This window comes from Thermobia domestica, unplaced genomic scaffold (genome assembly GCF_964235325.1).
Source record: "Thermobia domestica unplaced genomic scaffold, izTheDome1.hap1.1 HAP1_SCAFFOLD_208, whole genome shotgun sequence".
Lineage (NCBI taxonomy): Eukaryota > Metazoa > Arthropoda > Insecta > Zygentoma > Lepismatidae > Thermobia > Thermobia domestica.
Genome location: NW_027655933.1, coordinates 146,006 through 164,363, shown reverse-complemented (window position 1 = coordinate 164,363; position 18,358 = coordinate 146,006). Strand labels below are relative to the sequence as shown.

The 18,358-nt window shown below is 35.0% G+C and overlaps 1 protein-coding gene across 1 annotated transcript in view; it reads left to right on the top strand.

The window, feature by feature from the left end:
- LOC145676546 (patched domain-containing protein 3-like) overlaps positions 1 to 18,358 on the top strand; it is a 90,155-nt gene that overhangs the window by 27,801 nt on the left and 43,996 nt on the right. Inside the window, exon 7 of the mRNA XM_081747377.1 lies at positions 16,261 to 16,381. Within this exon, the coding sequence (XP_081603503.1) occupies positions 16,261 to 16,381 (121 nt within the window). The remainder of the gene's footprint in view (positions 1 to 16,260; positions 16,382 to 18,358) is intronic.

Sequence of the window (18,358 nt, the reverse complement as noted above, 5' to 3'; positions counted from 1 at the left end):
TAAACATATTTAACTGTTAAATAAACATGTAAAGATAGAAGCCTTCACTTCTAACGAACATTATTTGTAAAGTATTGCACTGAAAATATTTCTTCATGTCTCTTGCAATATTTTCAACCCTAGCTGTAATAAAATTGTTTAGAGGGTAAAATATCAGTGTCAATAAGAAACAATGGAGTTTGCAACGTTATTATTGGTTGCACATTTGTGTTGGTGAAACTTTAACTCCTCTTTCGAACCGCTTCAACAATCTTACAAGACTCAAATGCCTCATACATATCACAGAACTCATAATCTCTTACATCAATACATTCTGCCCCTTCTGCGTAATTATCCGTACTATTCTTCCAGCAAATTTTTCATGTAGTCTAGTAACTAGCGCGCGTGCCTTTGGTGCACAGTCCTAGGACCGGATTCAATCTTTTAGTCCATGTCTCATATGAGCTCGGTGTTAAAAAGGAACACGGAACTTAAACAGAATCCATGCCTTCAGAAAGAGAAGAGGAGACAGTTACAAGCGCCATTCTATCCAAGAATGGCACTTCTAGTCTTAACCATATATGATACCCTACTTCACAAAACTCAATCTGCTTTTATGATTTTATCTTTCGCAGTTTCTTTTATATCTTTCATTAGTGTTGTAAATAGAAAAAAAACCGTTCGTATTTTTTCAGAAATGTACGTTTTTCTTAGAAAAAAAACATTGCCTCTCGTTTTTTTTCTAAATTTCGTTTTTTTTCAAATAGTCATTTGTAATGTATCTTACGTCATTTATGTCTGAATTATTTTTATGTATGTGTAATTACCATAAAATGCAACATAAATTAAACACTAGATACTGATACGGTACAACTATTTTACAATTTATATGACTAGCGTACCTACTAATAATCCAGGTTTCTGTAATGTTTCACCAATATCAACCGAGAAATAAAAGTATAGATGAACATTTTTTTTTTTTTTTTTCGTGAAAGTAGGCCTTTAATAAGTACGAAAATAATATCACGAACAGTATAAAATGCAAATAACCTGTCTAAAGGTAGAAACTAATACTAATTTGCCTACTAATATTTTTCTAAATATCATATATAAATAATTTGTCGACTAGATATATGATATGCATTGCTGGCTCTACCATATGTGCAACACGTGCATTTGCACTGGGCTGCAATATCTGTCATAAGTATTTTATTTAAAATAAATATTTCTTGTTGGAGACAGACTTCATGATCATGGTAGCTAAATTTACTAAGCCAGGGGTGCCCACAAGGGGGGCTATGACGCAAATTGCGTCATTGAAATATATAGGGGGTTAAAAACCTATACAAATATTTTTGAGGGTGTGTAAAAATTAATCGAAAAGATTTTTTTTTTTTCATGGAAGAACGCCTACGGATAGACAATTGAGGGGGGTGCGTCATAGACATGAGGGGGATGGGCACCACTGACTAAGCTGACCTTCTATTTGAATACTACATTCATAAATTATGTTTAGGCCACATTAGTTTAAGTCACATGATCAGTGCTAAAGCAAATGGTAAAATAAATCCCAGAATAAATTGCTTGATTGTTGTCAAAAACAGGAACTCAATTCTCGAATGCCTGTCCCCTTTGGTTAGTTATCAAAGTTCTTATATGAAAGCTTCTCTTGTCTTTGTCGCAAATAAGATCGTTATCATGGAAGGTGGAAACACTTAAAAAAAAAATAACATATGTAGAAGGAAAATCAAGAAATAAGGTAAAAGAGCTAGTTGCACTATAATTGCAAACTGATATGTTGAGATTGAAACTCGATATTGAATTCTATAAAAAGGATTACCATCTTTCAGATGTATTTGCTTTATCTTTCACTAACATAATAGATTAATAATTAAAGAAAAAAACAGACACAACAATATTGTATTTGTAGTAAGTAAGTATTTAAGCCTTTCTGAGTGCGAGTGTAGTTTCCCTCCCTTTCGTTGTTCATGCTGGAGTAGCATACTTAAAATCGTTACTTTTAAGATTTGTTCTTTCTGGAGAAAGATTTAGGCGGCAAATTACGTCATTGCGCTTGCGACAAATTGCCTAGGGCCGGCCCGATGATATGTACACTCATGTCCACAATGATTGTTGCATATCTATAACTGTCTTCTTGTAAGAATATAATTTGATAATGATTTTGCAGGGTACTTTTAAAACTGATACTATGTGTATAATCGGAAAATGTATATTTGTGGTAAATTTCAAAGGAAAAGAATTATAAATACGAAAATGAGAAAGAGTAAAAGAAACTGTTGCTAAATGGTCAAGAAAGTTTTATTTTCGTTTTATTGTTCTTATTTACTGCTGTTTTGACATGAAGTTTTCCACATACATGTCTTTGCCGATTATACACATACTAACATTATAAGAAATACCAGGCGGATTCGTTATCAAATTATATTCCTACAATATATCAAATTATATTTATAGACATGCGACAATAATCTTGGACATGAGTGTACATACAAGACATGAATATAGGATGACATAATTTGAAGTAATGTAGGGTGTTTCAAAATGAATATTAGGGTTTTGAAACTTTGTAGTATCTATTACAATTAACTTACAATTATAAGTATTATCAAATAAAAGAGCAACTCAAACAGTTTTGTACACACGCATGCCATGCATTGTTTCCTCTGTCTGCCGTTAGAAAGAGCAAGTAGCAAAGATGGAGACTAGAGACCAGAAAGCTTTGTGTGTTTTAACTGTGCAAAGACTGAATCTGTAGTTACAGTGCAACCGTCTGTGTGAATTCAATGTTTTGTGCCATATGGCGGAAAGTTTATGGGCCTTTCTCACCTATTGACTCAATGTGTGCCATGTGACGAATGAAGCTCACATCGAACACTTGAAGCAAAAACTGTTTGAGGTGTTCTTTTATTTGATGTATCGTTTATAATTGTAGATAAAATGTAATAAGTACTACGAAGATTTAATTCTCCGATATTCATTTTGAAACACCCTGCATTTCTCAGCATCAGTATTGAACTAAGACGTAAAAAGGAGAGATTGTGATTGTTTACAACAACGATATTATTATTAGTCAAGATTATAATTACTACAACAACACAAGTTAGTAGTCAAAAAATGTAATTAAATGTACACTCGTAACCCTTTCGGACCCAGGTGGCCAAAGTGGCACATACGGATGTGTCAATTTTTTAATCCGCTCCTGTATGGTCACTAATTAAGATATCGGTATATATATTTTTTGCCAAATATGGTTGGTCCATAGTTTATCATTTTAGTTTCTTTTTCTTCTGTGTGTCGAATTTCCCTCTCAAATTTCACCCCAGTAAAAGTTCGAAAATTTTCGAATTTTCTTTATTACTTTTCCCCTGTAGCTTCATTCGTTGTAGAGAGACCTCCTTAAGACTTGTCAGGTAGATACGTCGGATGGATACCTAATTGTTGACATCAATTGGACGGGCTTGCGCGCAGTGTTGCCAACTACGGAAATTAAAATCTCCTTAAATTTGGGCAAAAAATTCGAAATTTTTGTTATAAACCGTACCTATATGTCCGAATTCAAGTGAACTTACGCCAGTCGAACATTTGTTCTTACTGAACAAACTCGGGTACATATCGTTACAGTGGGGTAATTAGGGGACGCACGAAAAATTCGGATTAAGGTTCTAACTCTTGATTTTCCCCTACTTTTCTCTTTATCGAAATATATTTTTGGTAATTAAAAGCATTGTTTCTTAAATATCGCCATGATACTTGTAGGATATGTTAGTAATGTACCAGTGTTTATTTTAAGATGGTTTTCGTCTGTCTAGTAGCAGTGTTGTAAGCTACGGAAAATTTTAATTCAAGATGTTAGGGGAAAATTACGTGTTTTGTCTATTATATCCCTCTTGTTGGCTACATAGGAACAAAAGTACCAGTATCTGAAAGTCTTGTCTTTACCCTTCACAATGCACTATAGAAAATTTCAATAGGATAGTTAGGGGAAGTACAGTTACGGTTTACAGTAGACCTTGTTCTCTAAGTGGAAAGATAACTGTGATTTTTTTAGGTAGACTTAAATATTTTTTAATGACCTGCTTACTTTATTAGATATTGTCACAATACTTGTAGGGTATATTATAGGGATACTAAAGCTTCTTTTAAGATAGTTTGTGTGTGTCTGCTAGCACTGTTGCCAGCTACAGAAAATTTTAATTTCCGATTTTAGGGAGAAATTTTGAAAAAAAAAATCCCTTTTTGTCTCTATGATTTCCCTCTTGTTGGCTACATTCGAACAAACGTACACTGTCTGAAAGCCTCGTCCTTGGCCTACATAGCACATCATAAAAGGTTTCGGTAGAATAATTAGGGGAAGTACAGTTAAGGCTTATAATAAACTATGTTCTGTAAATGTTAAGAAAATTGTGAATTTCTGAGGTAGAATGAGATTTTTTTTTTTAAAAAAAAAATCATGCTTACTTTGTTAGATATCGCCATGATACTTGTAGGAAGTATTCTTGGGGTACGAAGGTTTACTTTCAGATACTTTACGTCTGTTTTATGGCAGTGTTTCCAGCCAAAACAATTAATTCCCGATTTAAAGTAAAAAATTTGGCAAATTTCCCTTTCCCCTCTATTATTTCCCTCTTGCTCGCTACGTTGCAACAAATATACCACTACCTGAAAGCCTTCTCTTTAGCCTACAGAACGCACCATAAAAAGTTTCAATAGGATAATTAGAGAAGCTGTAGCCCCGGCATATCTGTTGGTTTTTGCTTCTGAGGCGTAAAAGGTGTCAAAATTTCATGTGTATGGAAACAGAGAATTTTTTCTTTCTCTCTTTCAATGGAAGCCAGCGACTTTAGGTTTTCACTGTACCTTGTCAACGCACCAAATAATTTTTTTAGGTGACTTAGACCCATATGGCGACAGTGGTGCTAGATACAAAAAAATCTTGAAATTCGGTTAGGGATTTTTTTGTAAATTTTCACCCCAGCATTTCCCTCAGTAATTTCCCACCCGCTCGCAACACTGCAATGTAACGTACACCAAAAAATAGCCACATTCCTTTTCTAAAAAGCAAGGTTTTAACCATATCAATAGGGTAAATGGTTTTTGAGCAATAAGTCACTAACTGACAAAGTAGGAAAACGCCAAAAATGATCTGGGTCCGAAAGGAATAATCACACGATTTTGCTCGTATAGGTACAAGGAAACAAACGATTTGTAAGTTACGAGGGCTTCGACTCAAGTTCTATTGATTATTTCAATAATCTTCAAGATAAATCAATAAATAATAGCTGCCAGAAAAAAAACAGACATTTGAAAAAAAACATGAAAAAGAACGATGTTTTTTATTGAAAAAAAACTTCACAGAAAAAAAACCGTTTTTTTACAACACTATCTTTCATTATCTTCTCTAGTTCTGTCCATGTCTTATTGCTGTTATCAATTTTGTTTTTTTAAAAAAGGAGAAATATGTAACGGTTCTTCATAATTTGTACCAGTTTATATATATATATATATATATATATATATATATATATATATATATATATATATATATATAATATTCTTTCTTTTTCTTTTACACAATTATACATTGGTGGAAACGCACTTAAGTACATCTTTTAGCGATCCTTTGACTTGAACGAAATACGCAGGATGGAATATGACTCTGAGAAAGCGAAATTACGTAAAGCATATTGGTATATCAATTTCCTACATTTTATATTTGATAATTACTTACAGTGTAATCGGTAGTAACATATATTTCAAACAGTCAAAATAATGGAAATACCAGAGGAAAATATAACTTACTTGATTATTACGGCATGAGACCACCGTTAGGCAGCAGAACGTCTCTGGTTCGTCATGGAATGGAAGCATATAACTCACTGAAAGCTTTCTAAGGAATATTGTATTACTTCACATGCAGTGTTGTATTCAGTTCCGTCAGCGACGATGGAGAAAGATATCTGCTTCGAGGTGTGAGCTACGGAACTGACCATAGGTATTCAATAATGTTCAAGTCTTCGGATTGAGTAGACGAGGAGAGAATGTTAAATTCATCCTGAAATTTATCAAACCGCATCTCAACAGCTCCAGTTGTATGAATTAACTCATTGTGATCTTGGAAAATTTCGCCATCGGCCGAAAATAATATCTGGACCATAGGATAGGATGTCCACGTAATCACTGGCAGTAATGCGTCCTGTGAGTGTAATGACAGGATCCACAAAGTAACAAGAAATCGTGTCCACAGCTTCATAGAACCTCCACCAGGTTTCACGGTAACAGGAGGCGATTCTAGCATAATTTGCTTTAAGTGTCCAGCTTACACACATATGATCTGTTGTTGGAAATACAATGAAAGAGGACTTTTCACGTACACATTACGCATTTCCAATCATCTGCGGGTTACTTTGCATGCTTTCACACAATTTTCTTTGTGCTAAACGTTGTTGGCGGTGATCAGTGGTTTGTGAATTACAGCTCAACTGTTAATGTTCAGGTTATGTAACTTGCGGACTTTGATTGTCGCAATAAATTGTTCCAGATGCTTATTGAGTTCCTCAGTAACTTTTGCCACATTCTTTCTATGGTTCTTGGAGATAATCCTCTTTAATATCATGCGATCCGTGTCACTGAGCCTTCTCTTCCATAAACTATTACTCTTTGCCGATGTTGGTTTGTCGTGAATTCTGTAAGCCGTCATTACCGTGAACAGTTCATGTTACGCCTAGTAGACTGGCTACCTTAAATACACTGTGCTAACCGTGTGTCCATAATTTGACCTTTTTGAAACTCAGAAAGGTGTTTCATTTTCCATCAACACTTTCTGTCCGCTTCAACATAAGACTCCTGTGTAGCAAACTGATGTACTGCTAACGATCACCTATCACACACATAACAACCAGATGCTGCATACGGATCCTCAGTGTTACCACTTTACATAACTTTTGTGTAGTAAACTGTAACTTTTCCATTATTTTGATAACCATCTGCATTCGTTAATTTTAATAAAGGAAATGGTATTTTACAAAGTTCTCATAATCAACTATGTTGATTGGTAATGAAGAAAAAGAGAAAAAGTATTGAGAATAAGAATTAGATTGTTCTAACTAGCAATAGTACTGATACTATGGTGTTCTTAGTTTGCAACACATCATGACAAATGTGGTATTCTATGTTTTCCTTTCACATGTCCTAGTTTAAAAGTTACAAGAGCGTATCAATATATATATATACAGGGTGGATCATTTTTATTGATATACCCTTGTATCTTTTAATCTAATAGAAACAAAACGCTGAAGTTTTGTACCATGCAAATATCAGCAGGGAGACATCGTTTGACGTACTCTGTGATACTACCAGATCAACAGTATTGACAACCAAACATATTTATATTTTTCTCAAATAGCACTACATCGTGTTATTATATATTTCAAATCTACATGTAAAATGAAACATACAATATCACACATGTCATATAGTGTTGTAAACTACTGACGCTAGAGTATCACAAACATCGAAATAGAACTAAATATTAGAGGGTTCTATACCAGTGATAACGCAAGTGAGACATACGGAATAATGCATATCCCAAGTATTTTAATGTCAAATACTATGGTTGTCATGTAAGTGTATTTCGAACAAGTAGAAACAAAATTACAAGTAATTGAAAATTTGCCTTTCTCAAAGGACTTTATTCCGAAATTGTGTTCAAATAAGTTTTAAATCGAATTACGAACGGTGTTTCCAATAAACATAAATATCATAATGCCGTTTACAGCAATTCGATGTTTTAAACCATTTGGGAGATACGAAAAAATAATTAATTCGATATATTGCTTAAAATGGCGTAGTTATGGGAACTTTTAAAACAGTATTACTTGTTTGATTTACTTTGCTTCTATAACATTGCAACAATACTCTTTGGCATATGTAATTATGGTAAGTTCTCGGAATTACATAATTTTAAGCAGTGTTGCAAACTTTTAACACTTTTTACCATATGTCCAGAACGGTTTGAGATAAATAATTTTTCTAAAGAGCATTGTGATCTTCGCATCTAATGCAAACCATCTGTACAATTGAATGAAGTACTTATCTAAGAAATTCTTCGAAATAAAAGCTAGATTTTCAATCTCTTGTAACTTCGTTCATATTCATTCCAAATCCGTCATATCATGATCATAGTATCAGACACTAAAGTACTTTGGATGTACATTACCCCGTTCCTCTTACTTGCGTTATTATTGCTATTGCCTCCGCCCAACCGTGGAACATGGCGGCGGTTCTGTGATGCTGTGGATCATAGTATCCTGGTTTTCAGTGGGTCCTGTGCTGACGTTTAGCAGTGACGTTACTGCCCACGATTATTTCGCCGTTTAAGGGAAGGATGTTATCCTGTGGTCCAGATGTTGTTTCCAGGCAATGACTCCACATTCCAGAATGATAGTGCGCTCGTTCACACAGCTGGAGATATTGTGGTTTGGTTTGAGAAACATCGGGATGAAGATGAACACCTCCCCATGCCAGACCAATCTTCGAACCAGAACATAATTGAATGTTTGTGGCCCATTTTGGGGATAAATCCAGCGTAGATTTTTGCCCCATTCTATCTCACGAAACTGACTGATGCAGTGCACGTGGAATGATGTAATATTCCACTTGCTACCATTCTTGACCTCTATGACTCCATTCCACATCAGATCAAAGCTGTTTTGAGGGCGAAAGGTAATAAGTTGTACTTTTTTCAGGTGTTTCTATTATTCTGTTAATCACCTGCACTCTCCTCTGTAGAAATTAAAAAAAAAAAATGAATATTATTAAATGCGTAACTATCCTGAACCGCAACCTCACGTAATTGGAAGGACTATGAAGGATCTTCTATATGTACTCATGATCTTAGTTTGTAGTAGCTAACTTAAGCTTAACTCCATATACTATTTTTAGTACGCTCAGTCGTAATTATATCCTCTTTATTATGGCTCTCGTGTAAAAACCTCTCTCACAACTCAATCATGCTACCGACAGCGGGACGCTCGTCGAAAGCAAGAAGATTAAAACGTTCACTTTATTAGTTTTTCCCACCTAATTCTGGTGAAAAGGACATAAGTTAGCAACAGTAAAATCAGTCTTATCGTTATTTTCCACTCAGAGGTGCCAAAGTTAACTTTGTCTTCGTATGTGTGTGTGCCCAAAACAATGACTTTTTGTTCGAAAACTTGCTGAGAGACTTTTTCTGCGTGGGTTCTCACAAGAACAAAAAGTCGCAAGTCACCCCAGTTGTCCAAGTGACATCAAAACTAATTCCCGATTGGACAATTTTTGGTCATCAACCAATGGTAGACATTATTACATTAAGTGGGTAGTTATTGGTCATGTGACCCACGGTGATCAGAAGAAGCGCAAATCAATCGGGAAGTGACGGTTAAAATCTCCACCACGGAGAAGTCGTGTGTGGAGCTAACCCGACAAAAAGACTACTGAAGAAGGGTGCATCCGCCAATAGGCCTAGCGTGAGATAGTAAAGTCAGAGGCCATTTCGTATATTTTTGCTCGTGATTCGTACAGTTAATTACGCCAAGTGTTAGAGCACAGTTTTGATTACCAATTGTTTGGAGAAGTTTGGAATTGTCAACCAGTTGGATACAGTGCGCAGTAGTTTTACCAAGAGTTTGCCGTAAGAAGTCATTGGCCGAGCAATGGAAGAGGATAAGTCACAGATCGTAACACAGAAGAAAAATAGTAAGTAATATTAGTATCTTATTTTTGATGCCAGAAGAAGAATTCAGTGTTTCGATTGCCCGAGGAGTGTTTTCTTTAGACTCGTAGTGAAAAGAAAAAGATTGCATATTTACTCAGCACGCCAGCTCGTAACGTGTCATGAAAAGAAAGAAAAAGAATATAACGAACAGTGCGCAATTGCATATACATAAATCAGTCTTTCTAAGCCACTTACATTCAAACTCATTTGTATAGTTTGTTGTTAATGTGAAAGAGAAAAGGAAAATAGATAGTTTAGTTAGGCTCACAAAAATTAATGTCCAACATTCTTATTTTAACAACCGTATATTGATTAAGTGTTGTAGATATTGCTAATACCTTTTGTGGTGTTCTTGCATATATTTGGTGTTATTAAGTTGTGACCAAAATGTAATGTAATGTAAAGTGTAAAAACAATCTTAAAGCAAAAATATGGATAGCTAAACATAGTTGCTATTTGAGTTTTTTTTTTCTTTCTTTTTTAATTTAATTTAATTATAATCCTTTATAACGTGAGGTTATAGGTTGCGGGATGTATTTCGCATCCGCCATCGAAGTAGTGAGCTATCCCTCGCGTTAGGCATAAACAGAAGAAAAGAAAAGAAAAAAAAGTAATTAAATTAATTCTAATACTTTGATAGCTTAGACGCAGACGACTACGTTGCCCACCAACTCATTTAAATGTTCCGAAGTTAAATAGATAAATAGACAACCTCCTACACCAGCGATAACAAACACTTTGTCATTAGTATAACATAAGGTACAACACCGTTTATAACATAATTAAATCATTGAGCCCCAATGGTATATCTAAGTGACAAAACATCCGATGGCCTACCCTGTGGTTAACCCATATCAGATATAAGCAAAGCCTTGAGTGCAAACCAGATCCCACTTTAAACATTAAGTCTTGTTTCGTAGCATCGGTGATGAAAATGGACGTTAAACATTAATGAATCAAGCAATATGCAGTCGTCGCAAGTTGCGATCATTAGTCATCAATCATTTTCGAGTTATTGATGAACGAAATTCCTGAGACTTTCCAAACACTTCTATATCACCTTCGCCGCTCTGTTAAAAAAATTCTGTTAAGTGAAGAATGCTTGCAGGAGATTTAACTGATTCGGTAATATAGTAACTAGAAATTCCCTTGTTGCCTATTTTTCCAAGTGGAAAGAACTACTTTGATTTGCTTGCTAGAATCTACTGGACTTGATGTAAGTTCAACGTACTTATAATTTAAATATCTACAGTAATGACACAATATTGCAACCGAAAAAAATGAACTTCTACGATTGAAGTAGTAAAAGAACGGATTCGCTCAAGCATAATACTTCAACAGGTAACATGGATGCGGGAGAAGGGGGTAAATTAAAGAAACAACCAGCTACAGGCATACTCAGATGCAAAATCGTGCCTGTAAAATTTTGTGTATATATATATATATATATATATATATATATATATATATATACTAGCTGAAATGGTAGGAGAGTAGTTTTATGTAAAGTATTTGAACCCCTTCTTCTCGTTAAAATACGCATGGGGGATGAATTTGGGCCTAAACAGCATTAACAGTTTCACCATTCATCTCATGGCTTGGGCACTAATATCGAACGTTTTCTGTTATTATTTACATGCCACCTTTTCCCATTCCAGCCCGTACCGATGGGGCTGAACTTGGACTTCAGCATCGTCAGCTGTGTTACTAATAATCTCAGTAACTCCAAATACTATAGATTAGAAATTAATATCGTCCGTTTTCGAATATTTTTACATGGCACTCCGTCACGCCTTCTCCTCCCCTTACCAGAGATGTACTACAGTAAAATCTAACCTAGGTTAGGGTCCACTCGTGTACCAAAAATCATCAAAATTGGTACAGCGGTCAAGGAGCAGTTAGCTGTCAAACATATTTTTACGCGTTATACCTATCACACTTCACTTCCTTGCCGAAAATGTGTTAAAATATAAATGAGGCCAAGGTATGCTTGCCTGCACCAAAAATAACCAAAATTGGCGCAGGTAGAAGTAGTTCGTGGACAAACATCATTACATTCATTTTCATGTATGTAAAAGATGCTTCACCCCTTAAAACGTGAATTCTCAAGAACGCTAGATCACGGTCCGCTTGTTTTTAATGAGAAATTACTATACCAAGCTTCCTCTTCCTAAGTTGAGAAATTGCGAGATACCTTTTTTTCTTTAATTTCATACATTTTGAATCCCCTAGGATTTTAATCAAAGTAACATGATAGAAACCTAAGCTAGGTAAGAGTCAAATGAGGTGTTAAAACTCATTAAAATCGGTCCAGTGATCTAGGAGGCATTGTAGAACAGACATCGCTACGTTCATTTTTATATAGATGTATATGCTTACTGTTTTCAGAGTCAAAAAGTAGGATCGGAAGTTATATATATATACAGTGGTCGAAGTGAGATGGTATGCGGTGGTATGCAATACCGACTCTGGGACTCTGGTTTTTCAGTAATGAGGACATTCCGTTTCTGGTTTTTCAGTAATCAAGACAATATTTAAATAGCCGGTATGTTGAGTCAAAATCATAATAAAACATACCACCTCTGCTTTTTTTCCACTTCGAACACTATATATATATCTCGGGTGGGTGTGCAAAACATGCTAAGTCCAAAATGGTCAAAAATGAGCTTTTCACGTTACCTGAATAAGAAAATTTTTCTCTACAATTGTGTATACTCGGCTAAGTCCTATCAGGTTTTTCAATGATGTTACAAACCCGTGCGTTTTCAGTCATGTTTGACATACTGATTCTATTTCGTGCAAAACAAGTTAAGTCCGTAACAAGTGGACTTAACATGTTTTTCCCAACTCTGTCCATTCATATATGAGTGTAAAAAGAAAGGTAAGTCCTCTAAAATGAGACTTAACATGTTTTGCACTGCACTTAATTGTTGAAACCATTTCCATCGTGTGAATGAAACAAATGCAAGCAATAAAGTTATGTGAAATATGTTAAGGTAAAACGAGCTTGTAAAATATTTGCTTATTCACTATTCGAATTATATTGGTTTTTCATATTATTCAGAAGTTAAGTAGTATTTGTTTGAAACAAATACAATCCTTTTACTCTGTTTCTGTTTTCTATTTCTATTTGAATATTTGTATGAACAACACAAATGCGCAACAATAGGAATAGACCCGGATTTTGATGGGAATGATTCTGCATCCGAATCAACAGAATCCGAACCAGAAGAGAAGCTTAAAAGTCATAGGACGAGACGCAAGAAACAGAATGGTAAGAGAAAAGTGATGAAAGAAGATAGTAGTGAGAGAGAGGGGGGAAACATCTATTACCGTGCTCGGGCAGTGTGCAGATCTGCAAAATTTATCAGAGAAACCAGGAACATCTGACATCGAAAGCGAGGTACCTGTGGAAGATAGGTCCCGTGAAAATAGAGGACGGAAGGAATCACGAGGTTTGAAATACGATACACGAAAAATTCGTGAAACGAGAAAACGTCTCAGAAATATAGGTCAATCATATGTTACTTCGGAAGTGAAATGCGTTCTAGCTCGTACATTTCACCTTCCCGGAGAGTGTAGAAAAAAATATAAAATGTTGTGTTCAGAAGAAGTGTTTAGAAATATATTTGACAATTACTGGGCTCTTGGTGATTATAATCGAAGAGTTAATGTATATTTCTAGTTTGCTGAATATTGCTAATAAGCAGAGAACCAGAATCAGACAAAGATTTTGAAAAGCAGCACTATCGCCAAGCGACAGTTTTGTATCACATCGAAGTGTCGGGTAAAGGACATGAAGTGTGTAAAAGTTGCTTCTTGTGTATTTTCGGTGAAAGCAAAAGCTTCATAGAGTCTGTAATTCAAAAGATGTGTGTTTTTCTCTCTCTAGTGTTATAGACATTAGTAGCCGAGGAACCCACAAACCTTCCAACACCAAGTCTGAAAATGAACTGGAAGAGGTTCGCAAACACTTTCAATCAGTTCCCTCATATGAAAGTCATTATTCCCGACGAGACTCCAGTAAAAAGTATTTACTGCCATACGTGACACTTTCGGGACTATATGAGGAGTATAAGAGAATATGCAATGGGATTCCCGTAAAAAGACGTCCGTGTGGCCGTGAATTCCACAAAATCAACTTGAAAATAAAGAAACCGCACGTAGATACGTGTCAAGTCAGTGATAAGTTATTTCTTCAACTTAAACTGTCCGCAGATCCTTCCATAAAAACACAGTTGGATAAATTTCATGAAGAGACTGAAGTGGCATATAACTCTAAAGCTTCCGACAAAGAACTGTCTAGGAATATTACACGCAAGACCATCACAATTGACTTACAACATTGTCTTCCAAATCCCTTTTTACAGAACTCAGTATCATTTTACAAAAGACAGTTATGGACATTTAATCTTATAGTTCACGATTGTGACAATCAAACTTGTTTGTTTGTTTGTTTGTTTTGTGTGGCATGAGGGAATCGGTGGAAGAGGAGCAAATGATATCGCCTCATGTGTTTAACATTTTCTATTAGAAAATATGAATCCAGAAGTGAATCAAGTAGTTATGTACCCCGATTCATGTGCTGGACAGAAGCGCAATTCCCACTTTGCAGCCAGGTGCTTCACAGTTTTACAGAAGTCTACGAACCTTGAAACTATTGACCACAAATTTCTAATACCAGGTCATACACATATGGAATGTGATACAGATCATAGTGTTATAGAGAAAAAGAAGAAAAACTTTAATGGTAACGTCGAGCATCCCCATGACTGGGCTCAATTAATTCGTCAAGCAGGGAAGAAAAACCAATTTGTAGTACGTGAAATGTTTGAAGATTTCTACGATTTTTCCTGTGTGTTAACAGAATCTATTCAATTTCGCAAGAGTGACGGTGCTGGTGAACGTTTTCTGTGGAGACATATTAAGTAGTTACGCTATGAGAAACAAAAGCCAGGTGTATTATTTTACAAGACAACACACAATAGTCGTGAAAATTTCAAAACTATGGATGTTTCAAGAAGGGGAAAGCCAAGTGTTTTGATGCCAATGCGTCTCTACAATGGACCGATAGCAATCAGCAATGAAAACAAGAAGGATCTTTTGGACCAGCTTCCGTTTGTATCCCCTGTATTTCATGAGTTTTACAGGTCATTAAAACTGCATCCTCTGTTCGAAATGTATTTCCTGATAAAACAGAAAACAGTCCAAATAAAGACGATTAGTAAACTGACATTAACCATATTATAGAATTAATCTGAGCAAACACACAGAGATTAATTTTGGTAAAAATATATTATATTTCTGTTACAGTTTCGACAGATTAGCTCTGTCTTCTACAGTCAAACATTACATGCTTACTTGAGTATGTAATGTTTGTCTATAGAAGACAGAGCTAATCGTCGAAACTGTAACAGAAATGTAATATATTTTTACCAAAATTAATCTCTGTTCCATTAGAATAATGTTATAGCATTATCCACAGTGTAACATAAGTCTATACATTCAGTGCAAAAACAGATAAGTCCACAAGTGCTGTAAGTTGTATTAAGTGCGAAGTCAGATAAGTCCACAAGTTCTGAAACATAGTCCTAAAAACAAATCTAAAACTTTTTTATTATAAGCTGTTAAGCACTAAAAACTGAGTATAATGTGCACAAAGGAATATTAATTGAAATAAAATATACAAAAAATCATATATTGTAGTTTCTGATTTTTGTCGAATTTTCAAACTTTCAAATTGAATTTTCTCAAAAGTAACATTTTGTGACTTAACATCTTTTGCACACCCACCTGAGATATATATATATATATATATATATATATATATATATATATGTGTGTGTGTGTGTGTTTGTGTTTGTGTTTGTTTGTTTTTGTTTGTTTGTTTGTTTTTGCGGGTGGGTGGGTGGTTATATCTTGTAGTATACTAGAATGCAGGAATGAAGACGAAATTTGCACTTGGCGATGGTATCTAAGGTGGAGGTATACCTTCCTGTTTTTCAAGTATATTTCAATACGTGGGGACAAGGTTCGTGGTATTCGTGTGGAAAATTGGTGAAAGATTTTTATTATATGCGTGATTGAATGTATAGTGTGCATTTAATTCTGTCAGAATGTTTATTCATTTGTGTTTTCATTTAAATTAATGAGTGATTTTTGATTGTGACATGCAGATATACCCAGGTAGATGTCCCAACACTGAATTAATTAACGTCATGATAAGTAACATAATTTTTGGATTGCATTTTTAGTTAGTGTTACCCTTTCTCAACATGGCAAGTCGTAAAGATGGATGTGTGTACAATGGTATAATTTTTGTTTTGAATGCTTTCGTATATTAATTTTTCTAATTAATTTTCGCTAATGCTTTGGAGACTTTTGTCTTAACATCACTTGCACAAATTACATTTGCTTGGATTTATGTGTGTATTGTATGCTGCATGTTTGAGAGTACTGGCCTCTTAACTGGTTCAACGTAATGTTTATGTGTTTTGAATTTTCAGTTTTGGTGACATTAGTGGACAAGCTATAATGAGCGATGCGAAGAAACTTACTATAAGTTTCATGATTGTATTTGTGTATGTCCAAGTCATGCTTGGTCGCTTCAATGTGGTAGAACAACGGGTAAGTTCAAAGAAACATTGGTTGCGGATTGTATTTTTGTTTTGTTTCATTTTATTTTTTATTATTTTTTCATTGTTGAATGTAATTGTGCTTCCACTTCCTCATGTCCTCGAAATATCTTCACTCTTTATTTCATAGCTGAATTTGCAAGTGAAATAATGTTATTACTTAGTAATTAAATTACTTTTTATTAATAAAATGTACACTTTACATTAGAATCCAAACATTCCCACTATACCTTAAACACTCTTCATTCGAAGACTATTTTCGAAGATCTATCTCGGGAAAAAAATAATTTGAAATTAATATTGCATAAGACAGTATAACTTTTATGTATACCATTCAGATATTCACCTCTAATTTTACTATATCATTCTTTGTTTTTTTCTCCATTGAAATTAAACAGTCTTTCCAGTCAGTTAAGTCGGCACGTTCTTTCGCACTTGAAATTCGATAGCATAACATTCATTCTAGCGTAATATTTAATAATAATAATAATAATGGAAATAGAGAATCATGTTAGTACCCAGGTCGGCAGATAATGTAACTAGAATTTAAGAAAGTAGAAACTCTTTCAAAAGTTTAACTAGAAATCCAATCGGAAAAAGACCATTAGGAAGAAGACTTAGGCGCAGCTGCGAGGAGAATATTAAGATGGATCTCGGAGAAACTAGAAACCGGTTTCTAAAAAAACGAAACTCGAATTTGGTTTCTGGTTTCGGTGAAAACTTTTGGAAAACACATAAAACTATTTCTGTGGAAACGGATTCGGTTTCCGGAGAACAACGAAACACTATTCTGGTCAGAAATAGAACAAATTTTGGAAAAAAAAAAAACAGAACCGGTTTTGAAGAAAACTGAATCCGATGAAAAACGGAACCGGTTTTGGAGAAAACCGATAACCGGTTTCGGTGAAAAACCGAAAAACCTGTTTTTGTGCCCACCACTAGTAGAAACTGGATCCAGTTGCCTAAGGACAGAACTTAATGGAGAGCTTTTGTGAACGCGGTATTGAACCTGTGGGTTCCATAGGCCATAGCATTAGTTAATTAATTGTTAATACATATAGCCCCAACTTCGTTCCATATGCACGAAACTCTTCCTGCTGATCTAGTGGTTAGCGCGCATGTGTTAGGTGCACGGGGTCTCGGGTTCGATTCGCAATGGGAGGGAGAAAGAAATCAAGGAGAAAGAAGTAACGGTAAAGCATCCAAATGTATGCCATGTTGAAATGCAAGGTCACATGATAGCGTTACCAGACTGAAAGTAGGTAGAAAGGTGAAAGTAATGAGACTGATGGATCCAGCAGAGTGCAGGAGAGAAAAGAGATTATAAAGGAAGGGAAAATTACATACCTATGAAGGAAAAAGGAAGAAGTTAACAAAAATGAAAAGTAAATGATAAATATAAATAATAATGAAAAATGGGGAGATAATGCAGAAAAAAGTAACTGTAATAAAAGTAAAGAAATTGTAAAAAAAAAAAGTGTGCGAAATGGAGTGAGTGTGGTGTGGTAGACTATTATAGATGGTTAAGACCAATTGGGTGGTTCGCGGATAGGATGTTGGTGTGATTGTAGCATCTTCCCATCTCTTTGTGAAGGACATGGAAGAGGCTGCGGAAAATTTTGGATCCCAAATACCTTCCAAACAACCCTTATATTTTACCTGCCGAACGGAGAGCAATATCTGCCCTGCGTTCTGACAAATCATCAAAAATGGAAGTTAAGATGTAAGTCAGAACAATGAACTCAGAAGCTTCTAGATTTACACTAAGTACTACTTCTCAAACTAATTCGTTTTAATTCAAGAAAATACAAATCTAACTGCTTGATTGCACTTCCTACCAGCAGAAAAAACTTACACGAGTGAGCGAGAGGAAGACAGTGACACACGTTGCACAATGGTACAAATCGCTAAAAACGTGGACAGAAGTCTCTGTTAGAAGTATATGTTAGGAACTCAAATTCATTGTAGA